Below are 15,916 nucleotides of genomic sequence, written 5' to 3'. Positions count from 1 at the left end.
CACCTTGTGCACATGTGTGACCTTGTGTGCATGTATCACCTTGTGCATCTGGCTTACATGGTGTTGCAGTCAGGTTTGCACTGCTGGCAGAAAAAAACCTGACCAACAGCTGCTTGCAGAAAAAAGGGTTTACTTTGGCTTATAGACTCAAGGGGAAGCTCCATGATGGCAGGGGGAAACTATGGCATGAGTAGAGGGTAGACATCACCTAATGGCCAACATCAGGTAGACAACAGCAGCAGGACAGTGTGCCAAACACTGGTAAGGGGGAGCTGGCTGTAACACCCATATACCTGCTACCAATAATACACTGCCTCCAGGAGGCTTTAAATCCCAAATTGCCATCAGCTGGGGTCCTGGCAGTCAGAACACCGAAGTTTGTGGGGAACACCTGAATCAAACCACCACACATGGGTTTACAGAGTTGAACCTGGGTCCTTAGGCTTCGCAGGCAAGTGCCTTAACCACTAACCATCTCTCCAGGCCCAAACACATCACTTTTGATCATAACATTCCACCCTTGGTTTTCAAAGACTCGTTGTAATTTCATAATGCAAAATGCATTTAGTTCATCAGTAATGTTCCCTCTAGACCTCAACAGTTCTAATGTTGTTCAAAAGTCCTAAGTTGGGCTGGAGAGATGGCTCAGTGGTTAAAAACACTTGCTCCTAAAGCCTGCAGGCCCAGGTTCAATCCCCAGTATCCACATAAAGCAAGATGCACAAGATGGCACATGTGTCTGGAGTTTGCTTGCAGTGGCAGGAGGCCCTGGCACACCTGTACTCTCTCTTTCTGTATGCCTCTTTCTCTCTATCTCCCAAATAAATAAATAAAAATATTACAAAAAACCCAAACAGAATCTGGGGGCCGGAGAGATAGTACAGCAGTTAAGGTGCTTGCCTCCAAAGCCTAACCATTTGGGCTTGGTTCCCCAATACCCACATAAAGCCAGTTGCACAAAGGAGCACATTCATCTAGAGTTGGTTTCCAGTGGCCTAAGGCCCTGACACACCTATTCTCTATTCTCTTTTTCTCTGTTTGCAAATAAGTAAGTAAAAACACTAAAAAAAGAATCTAAAGTCTCTTTTTAAAAAAATTATTCATTTATTTGCAAACAGAGAAAGTATAGGCATATCAGGGCCTATTGCAACTGCAAATGAACTCCAGTGCTTATGTCACTTTGTGCATCTGGCTTTATGTGGTTACTTGGGAACTGAACTCAGGCCAGCACACTTTGAAAACAAGTGCCTTTAACTGCTGAGAAATCTCCAGCCCCTAAAGTCTCTTTTGTAGCTTCCCCCCCCCCCTAATTTTTCGAGGTAGGGTTTCACTCTAGCTTTGGCTGACCTGGAATCCACTATGTAGTCTCAGGGTGGCCTTGAACTCATGGCAATCCTTCTACCTCTGCTTCCCAAGTGCTGGGATTAAAGGCATGCACCACCACACCTGGCCACCTGGCCACCCGGCCGCCTGGCCTTTTCTTTTCTTTTTTAACTTATTTGCAAGCAGAGAGAGATAGAGAAAAGAGAGACAGACAGAGGGAGGGCCTCAGGTCACAGAAAACGACGTCCAGACACATGCGCCCACTTGTGCTTGTGTGTCTGGCCTACATGGGTCCTGGGGAATTGAACCTGGTCCTTTGACTTTGCAGGCAAACACCTTAACCACTAAGACATATTTCCTGTCCAACAGTTCTTCTTTTTTTTTTTTTTGGAAGTAGGGTTTTGCTCTAGCCCAGGCTGACCTGGAATTCACTATGAAGTCTCAGAGGCGATCCTTCTACCTTTGCCTCCCAAATGTTGGGATAAAAGGCATGCACTACCACGTCAAGCCCTAAAGTCTCTTTAACACTCTAGTAAGTCACTTAAGTAGAGCTCTTTCCACTTAAGCATGAAGGCCTCTTGGGTAGAAAAGCTCTACGTCCAACTCCCTACAATCCACATAAAAAGCTGGAGCTGCTGCTGTCTGGCTAAATGTGTATGCTTATCAAACTGCCCAGTAAGCACTTCTCTTAATGTTCATACCCTTATATTAATGCTACTCTCACTGTTGGTAGAGAATTTTCTTTTTTCAGATGGCAGTGACCTTGGGATGACTTAGAAGGCATCATGATGCTGGAAAGAAGTGACCAGAGTGCTCACTACTGCAATATCTCTGTCACACCTTCCAAGGCTCAGGGTCTGTTGCAGAAGACGTGGCAGAGGTGGCGGAAAGAATAGAATGTAAGCGCCAAAGGAAGGGTAGGACTCCTTACAATGTGCTCCCCCCAGACACAAAATGGCCTGGATATTCATGACCTCACAGTGCCTGACACTACCTACACAAGAGCATCATAATAGGAGGAAAAGATCATACTGTCAAAATAAAAGACTGAAAGGCGGAGGGGATATGATGGAGAATGCAGCTTCAAAAGGGAAAGTGGGGGGAGGGAGGGCATTGCCATGGAATTTTTTTTTTCTAAGGTAGGGTCTCACTCTAGCTCAGGCTGACCTGGAATTCACTATGTATTCTCAGGATGACCTCGAACTCTCAGCAATCCTCCTACCTCTGCCTCCAGAGTGCTGGGATTAAAGGCGTGCGCCACCACGCCTAGCTAAGGGATATTTTTTATAATCATTGAAGTTGTTAATAAAAAATAGAAGGGTAGGAGAGATGGCTTAGCGGTTAAGCACTTGCCTGTGAAGCCTAAGTACCCCGGTTCGAGGCCCGATTCCCCAGGATCCATGTAAACTAGTTGCATAAGGTGGTGCATGCATTGAATTCATTTACAGTGGCTGGAGGCCCTGGTGCACCCATCCTCTCTCTGTTGCTCTCGAATAAATGAATCAATGAAAATTTAAAAAAAAAAAAAAAAGCTGGAGCTGGGCTTGGTGACGCAAATCTTTAATCCCAGCACCTGGGGATTCGATTCCCCAGGACCCAGGTAAGCCAGAGGTGGCGCATTTCCCCTCCTCCTCCCCCTCCCCCTCCCCTCCCCTCCTCTCCCTCTCTCCCTCTCTCTCTTCTCTCTCTCTCAAATAAATAAAGAAAGATTGGCGACCCTCCCCTTCTCAGGTTCTAGCCCTAGCGGGTACTCCCGCCGCGCGCCCGCTCCGCCCCCACTAGGCCACTGAGATTGGCGGAAAGTTCAGGGCCCAGCGGCGATTGGCCAGAGAGCGGCGGCCCCGCCCCCGAGCCCGGCGCTCTGCGTGGGCCGCGCACAGTGGTGGTGGGCAGTGGGGACGCGCCGGGTCGGGCGGCGGCGCCCGGGGCTGCTCCCGCCGCCGCCCCGACCGGCCCGGGGCCGCAGCCCGAGGCGAGGTCCCACCTCGAGGCCCTGGCGCATCCCCGCACCATGCCGGCGGTAGCGCTGCTCTGCGCGCTCTGCTGCGGCCTCCTGGCTGGGTCTGCGCGCGCCGGCTACTCTGAGGACCGCTGCAGCTGGAGGGGCAGGTACTGCCCTGGGGGGGGGGGGGGGACTGAGCCTCTGCAGCTGGAAAGGCAGGGACTGTCCTGGGTGAGGGACTGAGCCCCTGCAGCTGGAGGGGCAGGGACTGTCCTGGGTGGGGGACTGAGCCCCTGCAGCTGGAGGGGCAGGGACTGTCCTGGGTGGGGGACTGAGCCCCTGCAGCTGGAGGGGCAGGGACTGTCCTGGGTGGGGGACTGAGCCCCTGCAGCTGGAGGGGCAGGGACTGTCCTGGGTGGGGGACTGAGCCCCTGCAGCTGAAGGGACAGGGACTGTCCTGGGGGGTACTGAGACCCTGCAGCTGGAGGGGCAGGGAGGGGTGGCTGTCACTCCCACCTTGGGCTGAGGGTACGTTCCCACCAGGAACTCTGGGAATAAGGACCTCAGCGTCCTGCAACTCCATAGGGTGGAGAGAGCTGTTGGTGGCGGCCGGGAAGGGAGTGTGTGGACTGGGGACATGGGCCACCCACCTCAGTGCCACTGTCCTGTCCCCAGCGGCCTGACCCAGGAGCCCGGCAGCGTGGGGCAGTTGACCCTAGCCTGCGCGGAGGGCGCAATCGAGTGGCTATACCCGGCGGGGGCGCTGCGCCTGACACTGGGCCGCCCTGACTTCGGAGCTCAGCCCAGCATTGCCTGTCTGCGGCCAGCGCGGCCCTTTGCTGGTGCCCAAGTCTTTGCGGAGCGAATGGGCGGTACTCTGGAGTTGCTTCTGGCTGAGGGCCCAGGACTGGCCGGGGGGCGCTGCGTGCGCTGGGTTCCCCGCGAGCGCAGGGCCCTCTTCCTGCAGGCCACACCACACCGCGATATCAGCAGGCGCGTGGCTGCCTTCCGCTTTGAGCTGCGAGAGGACTTACATCCAGAGCTCCCTCCCCAGGCCCATGGCTTCAGCGTGGATGGTGAGTGGCTGGGGATAGGAGGGAGTCACAGAATTCCTACCCAGGTCCGATAGAAATGAGCCTTGTCATTCCTATTCACAGTGTCATCCAGCTTGCCAGAGGCCACTCAGGTGGGGGTCATAGTGGCCACCAGGTCAGAGGAAAATGAACTGGAAATGCTCTTCCCTTCCTCTTTCCTTCTTCATAGTTCCTTCCTTCCTCCTCGGAGCTCACCTTAGGCAGGCAGAGAGAGGGTGAATGTAGAGGGGGAGACTCAACAGAGCAGCCTTGGACCTATAGTTTCTGAAAGGGAAATGATAGTCGGTGGGGAGGAGGGCAGAATCAAAGCCTGTGGCCAAAGCTGGCCAGGCCTCCCTGGCCTAGCGGTGACCTCCTTCCCCTCCCCCAGCCCACCCAACAAAAGTCCAGTGTGCCTCCCTGTCACCATGGAGACGCCTGCCCTGCCTCTCTGCAGGGCACCAGGCCCAGTGCTTTGCTCTTCTGGAGTTTGTGTAGCTTGACCCTGCAAGAGACCAGGCTCTCACTCTTTCGCTCTAGCTAGAGACCTCAGAGCTGGAGTACCCCAAAATGCCCTGCCACCCCTAGCTGAGTCCAGCAGGCAGCTCTGGGAAGTCATAAGAGGTTTTCCAGAAAAAAGAAAGAAAAAGAAAGAAAGGAAGGAAGGTTGATTCTCCAGTGCTGGTGTGAGTTTATCAGATGGGTGTGCACGAATGTGCACTGGGTGCTCAAGTATCCACCGCATAGGCATGTGCCTGCAGGGTGGCACCTGGCCTCTCCAAGTCTTCAGGCTGGGAAAAGGGTCTGGTTACCTGCTCTCCTGGCCCCTCTCCTGCGGGGAGGAGCTGTGGGCTGGGGCTAGGAGAGCTCAGGGCCTGACTGACCCCTGCCTTGCATGCCAGGTGCTTGCAGGCCTTGCAGTGACACTGAGCTCCTCCTGGCTGCATGCACCAGTGACTTTGGTAAGTGTCCCTGCTGTGTGGGACCCTGGAGCCTGCCTCCACACCCCTTGTATGCCCACTGTCCAATATGTTTCCTTGTAGTGATCCATGGGTCCATCCATGGGGTTGCTCATGACACAGAGCTGCAGGAGTCGATCATCACCGTGGTGGCCACCCGTGTCCTCCGCCAGACAATACCACTGTTCCCGGAGGGGAGCTTGGAGGGCCATGGCAAGGCCTCTGTTCGTACCCTGCTGCGCTGTGGTGTTCATCCTGGCCCGGGCTCTTTCCTCTTTATGGGGTGGAGTCGCTTTGGTGAAGCCTGGCTGGGCTGTGCTCCCCGTTTCCAGGAGTTCGGTCGTGTCTATACAGCTGCCCAAACTGCCCACCGCAATCCGTGTGAGGTCGTACTAGACTGAGGGCTGCAGGAGCAAGCCCCAGGTGAATCCCCCTGGGGTCAGGTGCTGGGGAAGGGCGGTGGGAAGGGAGTGGTCCAGATGGCATCTTAGTGTCCACTGCTAAGATGATAGGATACTCAATAAGAACATGGGTCACACCAGTCACTGTAGTCTTGGTCTTCTATGATATGCCCATCTCTGGACCTGCCTCACTTCACTTGGTCTTCCTTCTGCTGCCCTTCTGTCTTCTAAGCTTGTCTGACCTGCTGCACTAACTGACCAGTGGGCTTTGTTTGTTTTCAACTCCAGGGTGCTGCTGGGGCTCAGAGCAGCAGGAAATTCCCAAGTCAGAGATGATCAGGGTCTCTTAGGTGGTCTGGGGGCAGGGGCAGGCAAACAGATACCACATCCAGCTCTGAGCTGGGCCTGTAAGGGAGGGGGCTTGCTATCTGGCAGGGTGCCAGTCCCTTCCGTGGTGGTTGTGAGCCAGAGTCATCCTTGGCTTGGTCCCGCCCTTGGAAAAGAATGGGCCCCTCTGTCCAGCAGCCCCTGCAACATGGACGTGCTGAGCATTCAGACATGGCGGGCGCCTGAAGGGTGTGGGGGTCTTCACCGCGGGATCCCACTTGTTGTCCATTTCCGTTGGGAGGGATGCACAATAGGGTCTCTAAGGACTGTTTCCCGCCACTGGCCCCATTGTTGCTGTCCCTGCCTTCCTCCTGGGCCTCTCGTGCATAAAGGGTTAGTGAGGCTGCATGCAAAGCCCAGGGCCCTGAGGCTGGAAGCCCCTGAGAGAGGTGCGTGCTAGGGCCCTGAGACCCCAACTGAGCAGATTCCTGTCGTCTTCCCCTGTTGGCTCCTGGGAAAGACTGTTGGCTCCAGTGCTGGGAGTGGAGTCCCAGAAATGGTTCTCCATTCTTCTCTGCCCTCCCTTTCAGGGTTTTTATCCATTTCTAGGTCCAATGGACTCCTCACCTTTTGGGCACAAGATAGGATGGGAGGACAGGCTGTGCAGGGACCAGAGACATGGTCCCTTGTTCCTGACTGAGCCAGTGAAGGTCCCTGGTGGGTGCCACAGCCTGTGTGGACACTCTGGGTCACTCCAGTGGCTGCCCTCCTGTAGCGGTTGTCTTAAGCTGTATACGGGAGGGAGAGCATGCTGCTTTTACTTGGATTGCCTGCTTGTCAGGGAGCTGATAAGGGCAAGAAGAGACCACCTCTGGATAGCAGGCATCACCAATTCCTCCCATCATCTGCCACTTCCCTGGCTCTCCTGCCTCCTCTAATCTCCCTCACCTCAACATGGAGTGCTGAGAGCTCAGGCCCTCAGCAGCCAGGAGGGCAGGTGTCTTGGGGCAGCAGGAAAGCATGTGTGTGCCCAACCCATCCATTCACTTGGGTACTCCCTCTTACTGAGCTCAAGGCACATCCATTTTTGTTTTTGCTGTTCCTGGCATTCCCAGGACCCCTACCCTAGTATCCCCACAAGGGTCAGAACTCTTCCCATGCTTCACTCATCTTGGGGAGGTAGCTTTTCTCCATACAAATTCCTGAGGAAGGCTTTCCTACTGCGGCTGTATAGCACTCTTCCCTTTGGGACCTGCCCTGATTCGTTAGCCAGCTCCCCACAACCAGTACTCAGACCCACTAGGCCATACCCAGGCTCACCTCCTAGTACATCTGTCCTCAAACACTGGGCAGCTGCCTTGATCTCTTACTTCCTTTCTTTAGAAGACTTGAGCCTCCTACCTACACATCTTCCCAGAGAAGGCACTTGCTTTCAACTGGAGTGCTGTGCCTAAGACAGAAAGGACAGAGAAAAGTGGCTGTGACAACAGGTTCACATAAGCTCCACGTGCTCCCGGATTCTGGGGAGCAGAGTGCTTGGTGTGAAGCTAGTGTCAGGCAAAGATGCCAGAAGCCTTTCAGGTGCTCTGGGTCCTGGGAATACCAACAAGATCAGTAGAGACAAAAATAGGTGTGTCCAAGCAACCCTGCCTAGAGCAGTATGGAGGGGCACCCAGTCACAGTCCCCCAAGAGAAGGGATGGGTAGAGCAGAGCCTGTCTCTAGCACACACATACTTTCCTACTGCCCCAGGACACCTGTCCTTCAGGATGGTGAGGCAGGACCAAAGTGTTAAGGTGCTCTGCATCTGGGAGATGGGTTGATGGTCTTGGGTGTCCACTTTGGAAGTCATCATCATCTTTGCTGGGGATTTGAGTTGGGCCATGGATGGCTGAGGAGTGCTAGGCTAGTGTGTATGCACAGATAAGGTCCTGACATTCTTGGTTAAGTGTTTTTTAATGCTTTATATTTATTTGAAAGAGGCAGAGAGAAAGAATGGGCGCATCAGGGCCTCCAGCAGCTGGAAACAAACTCCATGCACCACCTTGTGCATCTGGCTTAATGTGGGTCCCAGGGAATTTAACCTGGGTCCTTTGGTTTTGCAGGCAAGTACCTTAACCACTAAGCTATATCTCCAGACCTTAAGGGTTTTTCTGCTTGTTTGTTTTTATTTTTTGAGGTAGGGTCTCATTCTAGCCCAGGCTGACCTGGAATTCACTATGTCGTCTCAGGGTGGCCTCGAATTTATGGTGATCCTCCTACCTTTGCCTCCTGAGTGCTGGGATTAAAGGCGTGCACCACCACGCCTGGCTCATTAAGTGTTTTTTTTTTAAATTTTTTTATTTATTAGATCAAGGCCACTCTGAGACGACATAGTGAATTCCAGGTCAGCCTGGGCTAGAATGAGACCCTACCTCAAAAAAAAAAAAAATATATATATATACATATACATACATACATACATATATAGAATGCTGGTTGTGGTGGCACATGCCTTTAATCCCAGCACTTGTGGGGCTGAAGTATGAGGATCATTATGAGTTCAAGGCCAGTCTGGTGCTATAGAATGAGTTCCAGGTCAGCCTGAGCTACAGTGAGACTGCACACGTTTAATCCCAGCAGTTAGGAGGCAGAGATAGGAGGTTCATTATGAGTTCGAGGCCACCCTGAGAGTACATAGTGAATTCCAGATGTCAACCTGAGACCTATCTTGAAAAACAAACAACAAAAAAATAGTATGCGCATGCCCGGGCCTCTTGTCACTGCAAATGAACTCCAGACATGTGTGTCACTTTATACATTTGGCTTTATATGGGTACTTGGGGAATCTGACCCAGGCCATCAGGCTTGGCAGGCAAACGCCTTTAACTTCTGAGCCGTCTCTTCAACCCAATGCTTAAACTTTTGCGATACTGGGGGCTTAAGTCCTTGTTCGTGCTAGGTAAACGCTCCATCACTGAGCCATACTTCCCCTGACATTCAAGGACAATTGTGTAGTCAGGACCCATCAACCTAACTCAAGGCTCTAGCTACCTCCACCCAGGGCTCCCCAAAAGGAACCCATCAACCCCCCTTTTTTTTCTGGAGAGGTAGCTATCTCCCAGGACTCCCTAAACTGCCTTCCACACCCACGCTGGGCCAGCTGCCAGCACCCAGCCACTCACCCGGCCCCCTCCCACTACACTAGAGTCAATGTCTGCCTCTAGCTGCGCTAAATCCTTCCCTGTAGAATCCCTCCTCCCCAAACCTCTAAATCCTTCCCTGTAGACCCTCCTCCCCAAACCTCTTCAGACCCCAGCGCATCCTCCTCTTCCTGCCTTGTCCTCGCTATGGGAAGGGCATCGTGGAACCGCTTCCGGAGTTTGGTATGATTCCAGGGAGCCTAGGTCAGCGGGACCCCCGTGAATGACTCTGCCATAGAGGGACCCTGTCTGTAACCTGGGGGTGCTGTCCCCTCCCTGGCGAGGCCTTTGAAGCCGGTTCCTTCGAGTGCACCCCATCTGCTTAAGGTGTGCACTCTGAAGGAGGAGCCTAAGGTCCACTCTTTGGGGATGTTAGCGCCGACTGGCTCCAGATAGCTGCCACAAAGTGAAGCCATGAAGCTGACCGCGGCAGATCCACGACAGGGCAAACCCTGCCAGGGGTCTGCACCTGAAGGTCCGGGTGTCGGTGGGTTGCCTAAGCCATCGCGACCAGGCGCCGCCACCCGGAACTCGCGTGAAGGCCTAGGCCGGGCTGAGCGGAAAAGAATGAGTGACGGACCAGCCACCTGAGCCCCGTGCCACTTCCGGCGCCGGCCCACAACCTCCGTCCTGAAACCTGCTGTCGCGGCGGCCTTAGTGGGAACGGGGCGGACCCGGCGCGGCGCAAGTCGGCGTCAGCGGCGGCCTCTAGTTCCAGACCGAGGGGCCTAGGCGCTGGACGACCCTGAATCACAAGCCCCGCACCCATGGAGCACGACGACCCCGGCGAAGCGTTGGCCGAGCTGCGCGAGCGGCGGCTGGGCGCGCTGGAACTCCTGCAGGCGGCCGCAGGCTCGGGGCTGGCCGTCTACGCCGTGTGGGCGCTCCTGCTGCAGCCCGGCTTCCGCCGCGTGCCCCTGCGGCTTCAGGTACCCGAGGAGCCGCGCCGGAACGCCACCGATGGTGCGGCGCTTGGGCTTGTGGGCGGGAGCAGGGATGGAGGCGGGAGCAGGGATGGTGCGGTGTCCGGCCTTTGGACGGGACCAGTTATGGAGGCGGGAGCAGGGATGGTGCGGTGTCTGGGTTTGTGGGTGGGACTTGGGCTGGGGTTGTTGGGTAGGACCAATAACGGTCCGAGACTTGGCTCGATGGGACCAAGGCAACTGGCTAGACCTGATGCGCCATGGGATCAATAATGGTGCCCGGCCTGAGTCAGTGGGCAGGACCTAGGTTTACTTGGCTGGGCAAAGCTTGCTGTGTGGAAGTGGCCCCTGTACGGCCAGGGGCGGGGCCTAGGTGTGACTGGAGAAGGGCAGTTTCTGCAATAAGCAGGGCAGCGGGTACCTCGTTGGTGTGGCAGGCAGGTTGCTGGTCAAGGAGAAAAGCCCAAGAGCTAAACAGTGTCCCCCACCTAGTGGGTTTAGGTGGCACCTTCGGGTGGACAATGGACTCTAGTCTCAGAACGTCGACTTCCCTGTCCAGGTGCCCTACATAGGCGCGAATGCACGGCAGGTTGAACATGTGTTATCTCTGCTACGAGGTCGCCCTGGAAAAATGGTGGATCTGGGCTCTGGCGACGGCAGGATCGTAAGACGTGTGTCTGTCTACTCTGTCCCTCCTATGGGCGCCCCTCCTCCACATCCGGGTCCTACACTCTCAGCTCCCACAGGTGTTAGCAGCCCATCAGTGTGGCCTCCGCCCCGCTGTGGGCTATGAGCTGAACCCGTGGCTCGTGGGGCTTGCACGACTGCACGCCTGGAGGGCTGGCTATGCGAGGAGCGTCTGCTATTACCGGGAAGATCTCTGGAAGGTAACCCAGGAGACTTCCATGCCTGATCTCTGAGTTTCTCATTTTGCCTTGACCAATATGACCCCTGGGTAAGCTGCAGTTACCTCATGTCCTCCATCCCTTACCCCACTTCCCACAGGTGAGCCTCAAGGACTGCTATAATGTGTCTGTGTTCCTGGCACCCAGCGTGGTAGGTCTAGAGTTTACTGTCTCACTAGGAGGTTGAGACCATACCCTTGCATGTTGGTTACACCGAGGCCCAGGATAGGTGCTGGGACCGTATGTGTTGGGTGGGGCAGCTGTGTCCTGCCTGCTCCAGTGCCCTTCTCCCTCTTGTTTTCGCACACAGCTCCCACTGCTAGAGGACAAGCTTCGCGCAGAGCTGCCTTCGGGTGCACGTGTGGTATCTGGACGCTTTCCCCTTCCCACCTGGCAGCCTGTGGCAGTGGTGGGCGAGGGCCTGGACCGAGTCTGGGCCTATGATGTTTAATCCTGGGGGTGCCCATCAAGGCCACTCCAGGACCCAGTTCTACCACTGTCCCTAGGACCCTTGTTTCACAGCCTGGCTGACTGGACACAATAAAGACTGTGACTCTGACTTTGTTTTGTGGAGAGATGATTCCATGGGGTGGGGGGTATGCTGACAACTCCATGCTGGCTATGAAGGGGTCGGCTCTCCATTGGCTGGAACATCTGCTAGCGGCTGCAGGTTCTTGGGCACTGGGGCTTTGTGGGAGGCATGGCCTCCACTTTGCAGAGGTTTTCTGCACCCACCACCTTCCTCAGCTTCAGGATTTCCTGCTTGTACCTGCTCATAATGACCATACAAAAGTGACCTGCATGGTAATGGGCTGACTTCCCTTTTGCCCAGGTCAGGGCTGTGGGGTCACACCCAGCCTACCTGCCCAGGTGCTGGTTGACATAGTCCTGCAGTTCAGAAACCTGCTGTTCAGCCATGGTGGCCCGGATCAGCAGCTGTGCACGCTCTCGTTCCAGCTCTGCCTGGTGAGGGTATGAGCCATAAGCCATGGCAGGGTGTTGGGAGGGGCCCCCTGCCAGGCCTTTCCTACTACCTGGGTGCTGTGGGAGAAATCTTGGAGTTTCTGCTGGATCTGTGTCCACGATGCACTGTCCAGGGCCCTGTGAGGGGAGGGCAGAAGGAAGGTCTCCAGGGAGGCTGGAGTTCCTGCTGGGTGGGTTTGGGATGGCCCTACTCAGGGTTTGGGAACATCTGCATGGAGCCCCCAGGCTAGCTCAGACACGGACCCAAGTCCACCAGTTGTTTGGGAGGTGCCCACTCTAGAACTTGCTCCTTGGATAGCTGGGAAAGTGGAGGTCCAGGGGCCAGGGCTGGCCAGGCCAGGCCACCAAGCAGTCAGCTCCTATCCCAAATTCAACCCTGTCCTCCAGGTATCACCAATCTGAGGGTAGCAAGACAGCCACTTCACTCTTCTATGATCACTACAGTCCCTGGCAGGAATTGGCCATGTTGTTTAGTGCAGTGACCAGAACCCTACCCAGTGGACAGCTGCTGGGATGAATTCTGTGCAGCTTCCTATTCTCTCAGCCTGACTCCTTTGAGATTTCCATACCCAGGGAGGGCATTCATGGTGGCTGTGATGAGCTCCCTGGGGAGGCTTCACCAGGTCCCTTCTCTGGACACAGGAGTAGGGTCCCATGTCTGCTGTGCTGTAAAATTACATGGTGGGATCCCCTGGTTGACTGAATAAGACTGATTGCTCAGAGGCTCCAAGGCTGCGTGTTACTGAGTTTGGGATGAGGCCTGGGTTCCAAGTTCTGGGGCCTGGGCTCCAAGGTAGTGGTGGGCAGTGTGGAGGGGGCATCTGGCTTCAGCCTCACCATATCTTGCAAAGATGGCTGAATTTGGTGGCCCAGTGCATGGATAGTGTTTTCAGGCTGGTGGCTGTTTGCAAAAGTAGCCCTGGGGGTGCCATATGCCCTTTGGGGATCTGCTCATGCCTGAGGATGTTCCTGCCACACACTAATCCACACTTCGGGTCACATGGGGCCATCCCATCCCAGATGTCTGGGTCAGGGCAGGGCCCACCTGCAGGTAGACAGCAGCAGTTCCTGCCTCTGGCTCAGATCTGCTAGGCGCTTGCGGTAGGCCCGGGCAGCCTGGGCCAACTGCTGCTCTCGGCTGTGGTGTGCTGCTCGGATGTCCTGCACAGTGGTCTCCAGGAATTTCCGAAGAGCTGCCTGACTTGTGCCACCAGTGGATTCCTGGAGAAAGGATGAAGGGCTGGGACCAAGTTAGGAGAGCTGGGTTTGAGAGCACTGGGTTGGAGCTGGGCAGAGCAGGCTTGGTTGCATTCAACCCCACCCCATACTCCTGCTGGCTGTACAGTGGGACTGGACCACAATGTCTCACGGTAGCCGTCTATGCTCCTCAGCATCCAGAGGCCTCTGTCTGCTGCCACAGGGCCTGGGAAGCTGCTCACCACCGTCTCCTGAGCATGGCGCACCCCTCACTGTAGCTGTCTATGCTCCTCAGCACCCAGAGGCCTCTGTCTATCTGCCACAGGGCCTGGGCAGCTAGCTGCTCACCACCATCTCCTGAGCACGGCGCCGCAGCCGCATGGCACACTCCTCACTGAGCCTCTTCAGTTGCAGCTGCAGCTGAGCATTTTCTGCCTCGGCCTGGCGCAGCTGGCCCTGGCAGGTGGAAAGTACCTAAAGGCACACGTGGAACCCTTGCTGAGCTTCTATGGGTCCCAGCCACAGGACAAAGCACGCAGGACAAGTAAAGCCTCACCATAGTTTGTACAGCCAGTTGCTGCCTAGCTGCTCTGGCTTCCTCTTGGGCTCCCTGCAGCTGCTGGCCAAGGGCTGCTCTGTGGGCACAGTGCAGGGTCAGCCAGACCAGGTGAGGGGTTCCCTCAGTTCCTTGAGGACTGCTCTGAGGGCCGGGCCCTGCTGGCCCCTCTTGGACCCAGGTGAGGCAGACACTCACATTCGTGTTTCCAGTGCCTGCTGCCTGGCCCCATGATGCTCCTGTACCCACTTCATTTCTCTCTGCAGCTGCTGCTGGCCTCCCGGCAACTGTGGGGCACACAAGGGCTGGCTGCATAAGACTTCTCAGCTCTGGGGTCTCCATCTCCACCCCAGGCTTGTAGATCCCTGTCCTAAGCAACTGCACTTACATTGCTCCCCGGCTTCAGTTGCTCGGGCTCGGGGGACAGTGCGTCCCTGCGCTGCACCTTCACAGACAGAAAGGCAGAGAGGGCTGAGGAGTGGGGAGCACTAGTCCATTTCACTGTGTTCCTGCGATCCTAGGCAGCTCCTTCCCTGGGCTCCACTGGCCCTACCCTGCCCAGCTCCTCTTGCTCATGGTAACCTGGAGTCTGCTGTGGTCAGCATATTCAGGTCCCTGGGCTTCTCCACTGTACTTTTGTACTGGTGCCCTGCGGTACCCCTGGTGGGTCTTTGCTTGGATTCTGTTTTCCTGGCTGGCATCATCTCCATGCAACTCCAGCTTCAGCACCCGGCTCTCCAGCTGAAAGACCTGTGGGCATCAAAGTGAGAAGGTGTACCTGTCTGCTGGGCCACCTAGAGAATGTAAGTATTCATCTGACCACATATATGGACACACTACACACGGGACAACCAGAGGCCTATAAACACCAGATGTGCATGAACCCAGGCACCTGGGTCCCTATGGCACTCGCCGAGTGCCCGTTCTCTGTCACTGTATGCACTCAGGCTGGTATACATGGGCTCACTCAGCTACTCCCCCCCTTTTTTTTGTTTTTTTTCAACAACTCAAAAATCTCTCTAGCCCAGACTGACCTGGAATTCACCATGTAGTCTCAGGGTGGCCCCGAACTCACAGCGATCCTCCTACCTCTGCCTCCTGAGTGCTGGGATTAAAGGTGTGCACCACCGCGCCCGGCTCACCTCCCTCTTTAGCTCAAAGACTTCAGCCTCGTGCTGCTCGTGCAGGCAGTGGGTTGCGATCTGAAGGTCAACTAGCTCCTTGGAGATCTGTGGTATCCAGGGAAAGAGACACTGCCTGTGGGAGCTCTGCGGGCTCTCTGCTGATGCCAGCACCCCGGGTGCCCACATCAACCTGCAGCTGTTGCTCCTCACTTAGCTCCAGGTCTAATGGAAGTCCTGTCTCCAGGCTGGTGGGCCAGGTTGGGTTTCCAGCGACTCCTGGCAGCCAGTCCCCAGCTCCTGGAACAATCTGGGGAGGCACCACCACCCCATGCTCAGGGAGGTCCCAGACCTAGGCTTTGGACCCCACTCTCATGGCACCATTCCAGCCCACAGATCCGAGGCAGCTCCTTTCCTGGGCAGACTGAGGAATCAGGGACCTCTAAAGGGAAAGGAAGGACTCAGAGCCCAGGGTGGGAACAGAGTCCTGGGAGGACTCACATTCTCCACAGCTTGAAGGGAAGCCCCACGTTTGGGGCCAGGAGCTGCTGCACACTCCATAGGGGATAAGAATTCTACCCCAGTGTTCCCTTGTCCCCTGGCCTAATAGTCGCTTGCTGGGTGGCTGTTGTTGGAAGTGGTGCCAGCGTTTCCAAGGCGTCTGTTGTTCTTAGCACTCCTTGAGCTGCCCACAAGGGCAAAGCAGATGAGTGGTTGGGAAGTGAAGAGAACTCTCAGCTCCTTCCATACATGGCGCCCCCTGCTTCCTATGCCCCATCTCCTCTTCTGGGAAATGCAGACCGCACTCTCTTTATCCCTGGCTCTATGGACCTCTCAGCATGAATGGCAGCAGCGGATACTGTTGTGGATCCGGAACTCATTAGACACCTTCTGCGTACCTGTTTCCGCCAAACTGAAATAGGCAGACGAGCAACAAGCTGGACACTCCCCGGCCCACGATCAGCCTGAGCAAAGGGGTACAATCAGAAACCGGGGGGTGGGGGGGGGACCTAGGGACCTAGTT

General features: G+C 55.7%; 3 protein-coding genes across 4 annotated transcripts; 2 read left to right on the top strand and 1 right to left on the bottom strand.

The window, feature by feature from the left end:
* The first annotated feature begins 3,334 nt into the window (after positions 1–3,334).
* Positions 3,335–5,840, top strand: Metrn (meteorin, glial cell differentiation regulator). Its single transcript, XM_045161773.1, has 4 exons — positions 3,335–3,432; positions 3,941–4,341; positions 5,241–5,300; positions 5,382–5,840. Exons 1-4 carry the CDS (start codon positions 3,335–3,337, stop codon positions 5,696–5,698), a joined length of 876 nt encoding a protein of 291 aa, XP_045017708.1. The 3' UTR covers positions 5,699–5,840.
* A 2,996-nt stretch (positions 5,841–8,836) lies between these two features.
* Positions 8,837–11,593, top strand: Antkmt (adenine nucleotide translocase lysine methyltransferase). Of its 2 annotated transcripts, XM_004652131.2 has the most exons (5): positions 8,851–10,135; positions 10,689–10,793; positions 10,876–11,016; positions 11,135–11,185; positions 11,345–11,593. In XM_004652131.2, exons 1-5 carry the CDS (start codon positions 9,974–9,976, stop codon positions 11,483–11,485), a joined length of 600 nt encoding a protein of 199 aa, XP_004652188.1. In that variant the 5' UTR covers positions 8,851–9,973; the 3' UTR covers positions 11,486–11,593. The 2 variants fall into 2 exon arrangements, with proteins under 2 accessions (XP_045017674.1, XP_004652188.1); XM_045161739.1 differs by lacking the exon at positions 11,135–11,185 and having other exon boundaries at positions 8,837–10,135.
* Positions 11,594–11,667: 74 nt separating this feature from the next.
* Positions 11,668–15,453, bottom strand: Ccdc78 (coiled-coil domain containing 78). Its single transcript, XM_045161314.1, has 12 exons — positions 15,394–15,453; positions 15,086–15,202; positions 14,914–15,000; positions 14,354–14,521; positions 14,160–14,216; positions 13,970–14,058; positions 13,772–13,850; positions 13,564–13,689; positions 13,064–13,239; positions 12,069–12,135; positions 11,897–11,997; positions 11,668–11,803 (listed from the first exon to the last, which is right to left on the bottom strand). The coding sequence occupies exons 1-12, from the start codon at positions 15,451–15,453 to the stop codon at positions 11,692–11,694; spliced, it is 1,239 nt and encodes a 412-aa protein (XP_045017249.1). The 3' UTR covers positions 11,668–11,691.
* Between the last annotated feature and the right edge of the window lie 463 nt (positions 15,454–15,916).

This window comes from Jaculus jaculus, chromosome 11 (assembly GCF_020740685.1).
Source record: "Jaculus jaculus isolate mJacJac1 chromosome 11, mJacJac1.mat.Y.cur, whole genome shotgun sequence".
NCBI classification, from domain to species: Eukaryota; Metazoa; Chordata; class Mammalia; order Rodentia; family Dipodidae; genus Jaculus; species Jaculus jaculus.
Note: the sequence above shows the minus strand (reverse complement) of the source record. Positions and strands in the feature narration are given on the sequence as shown.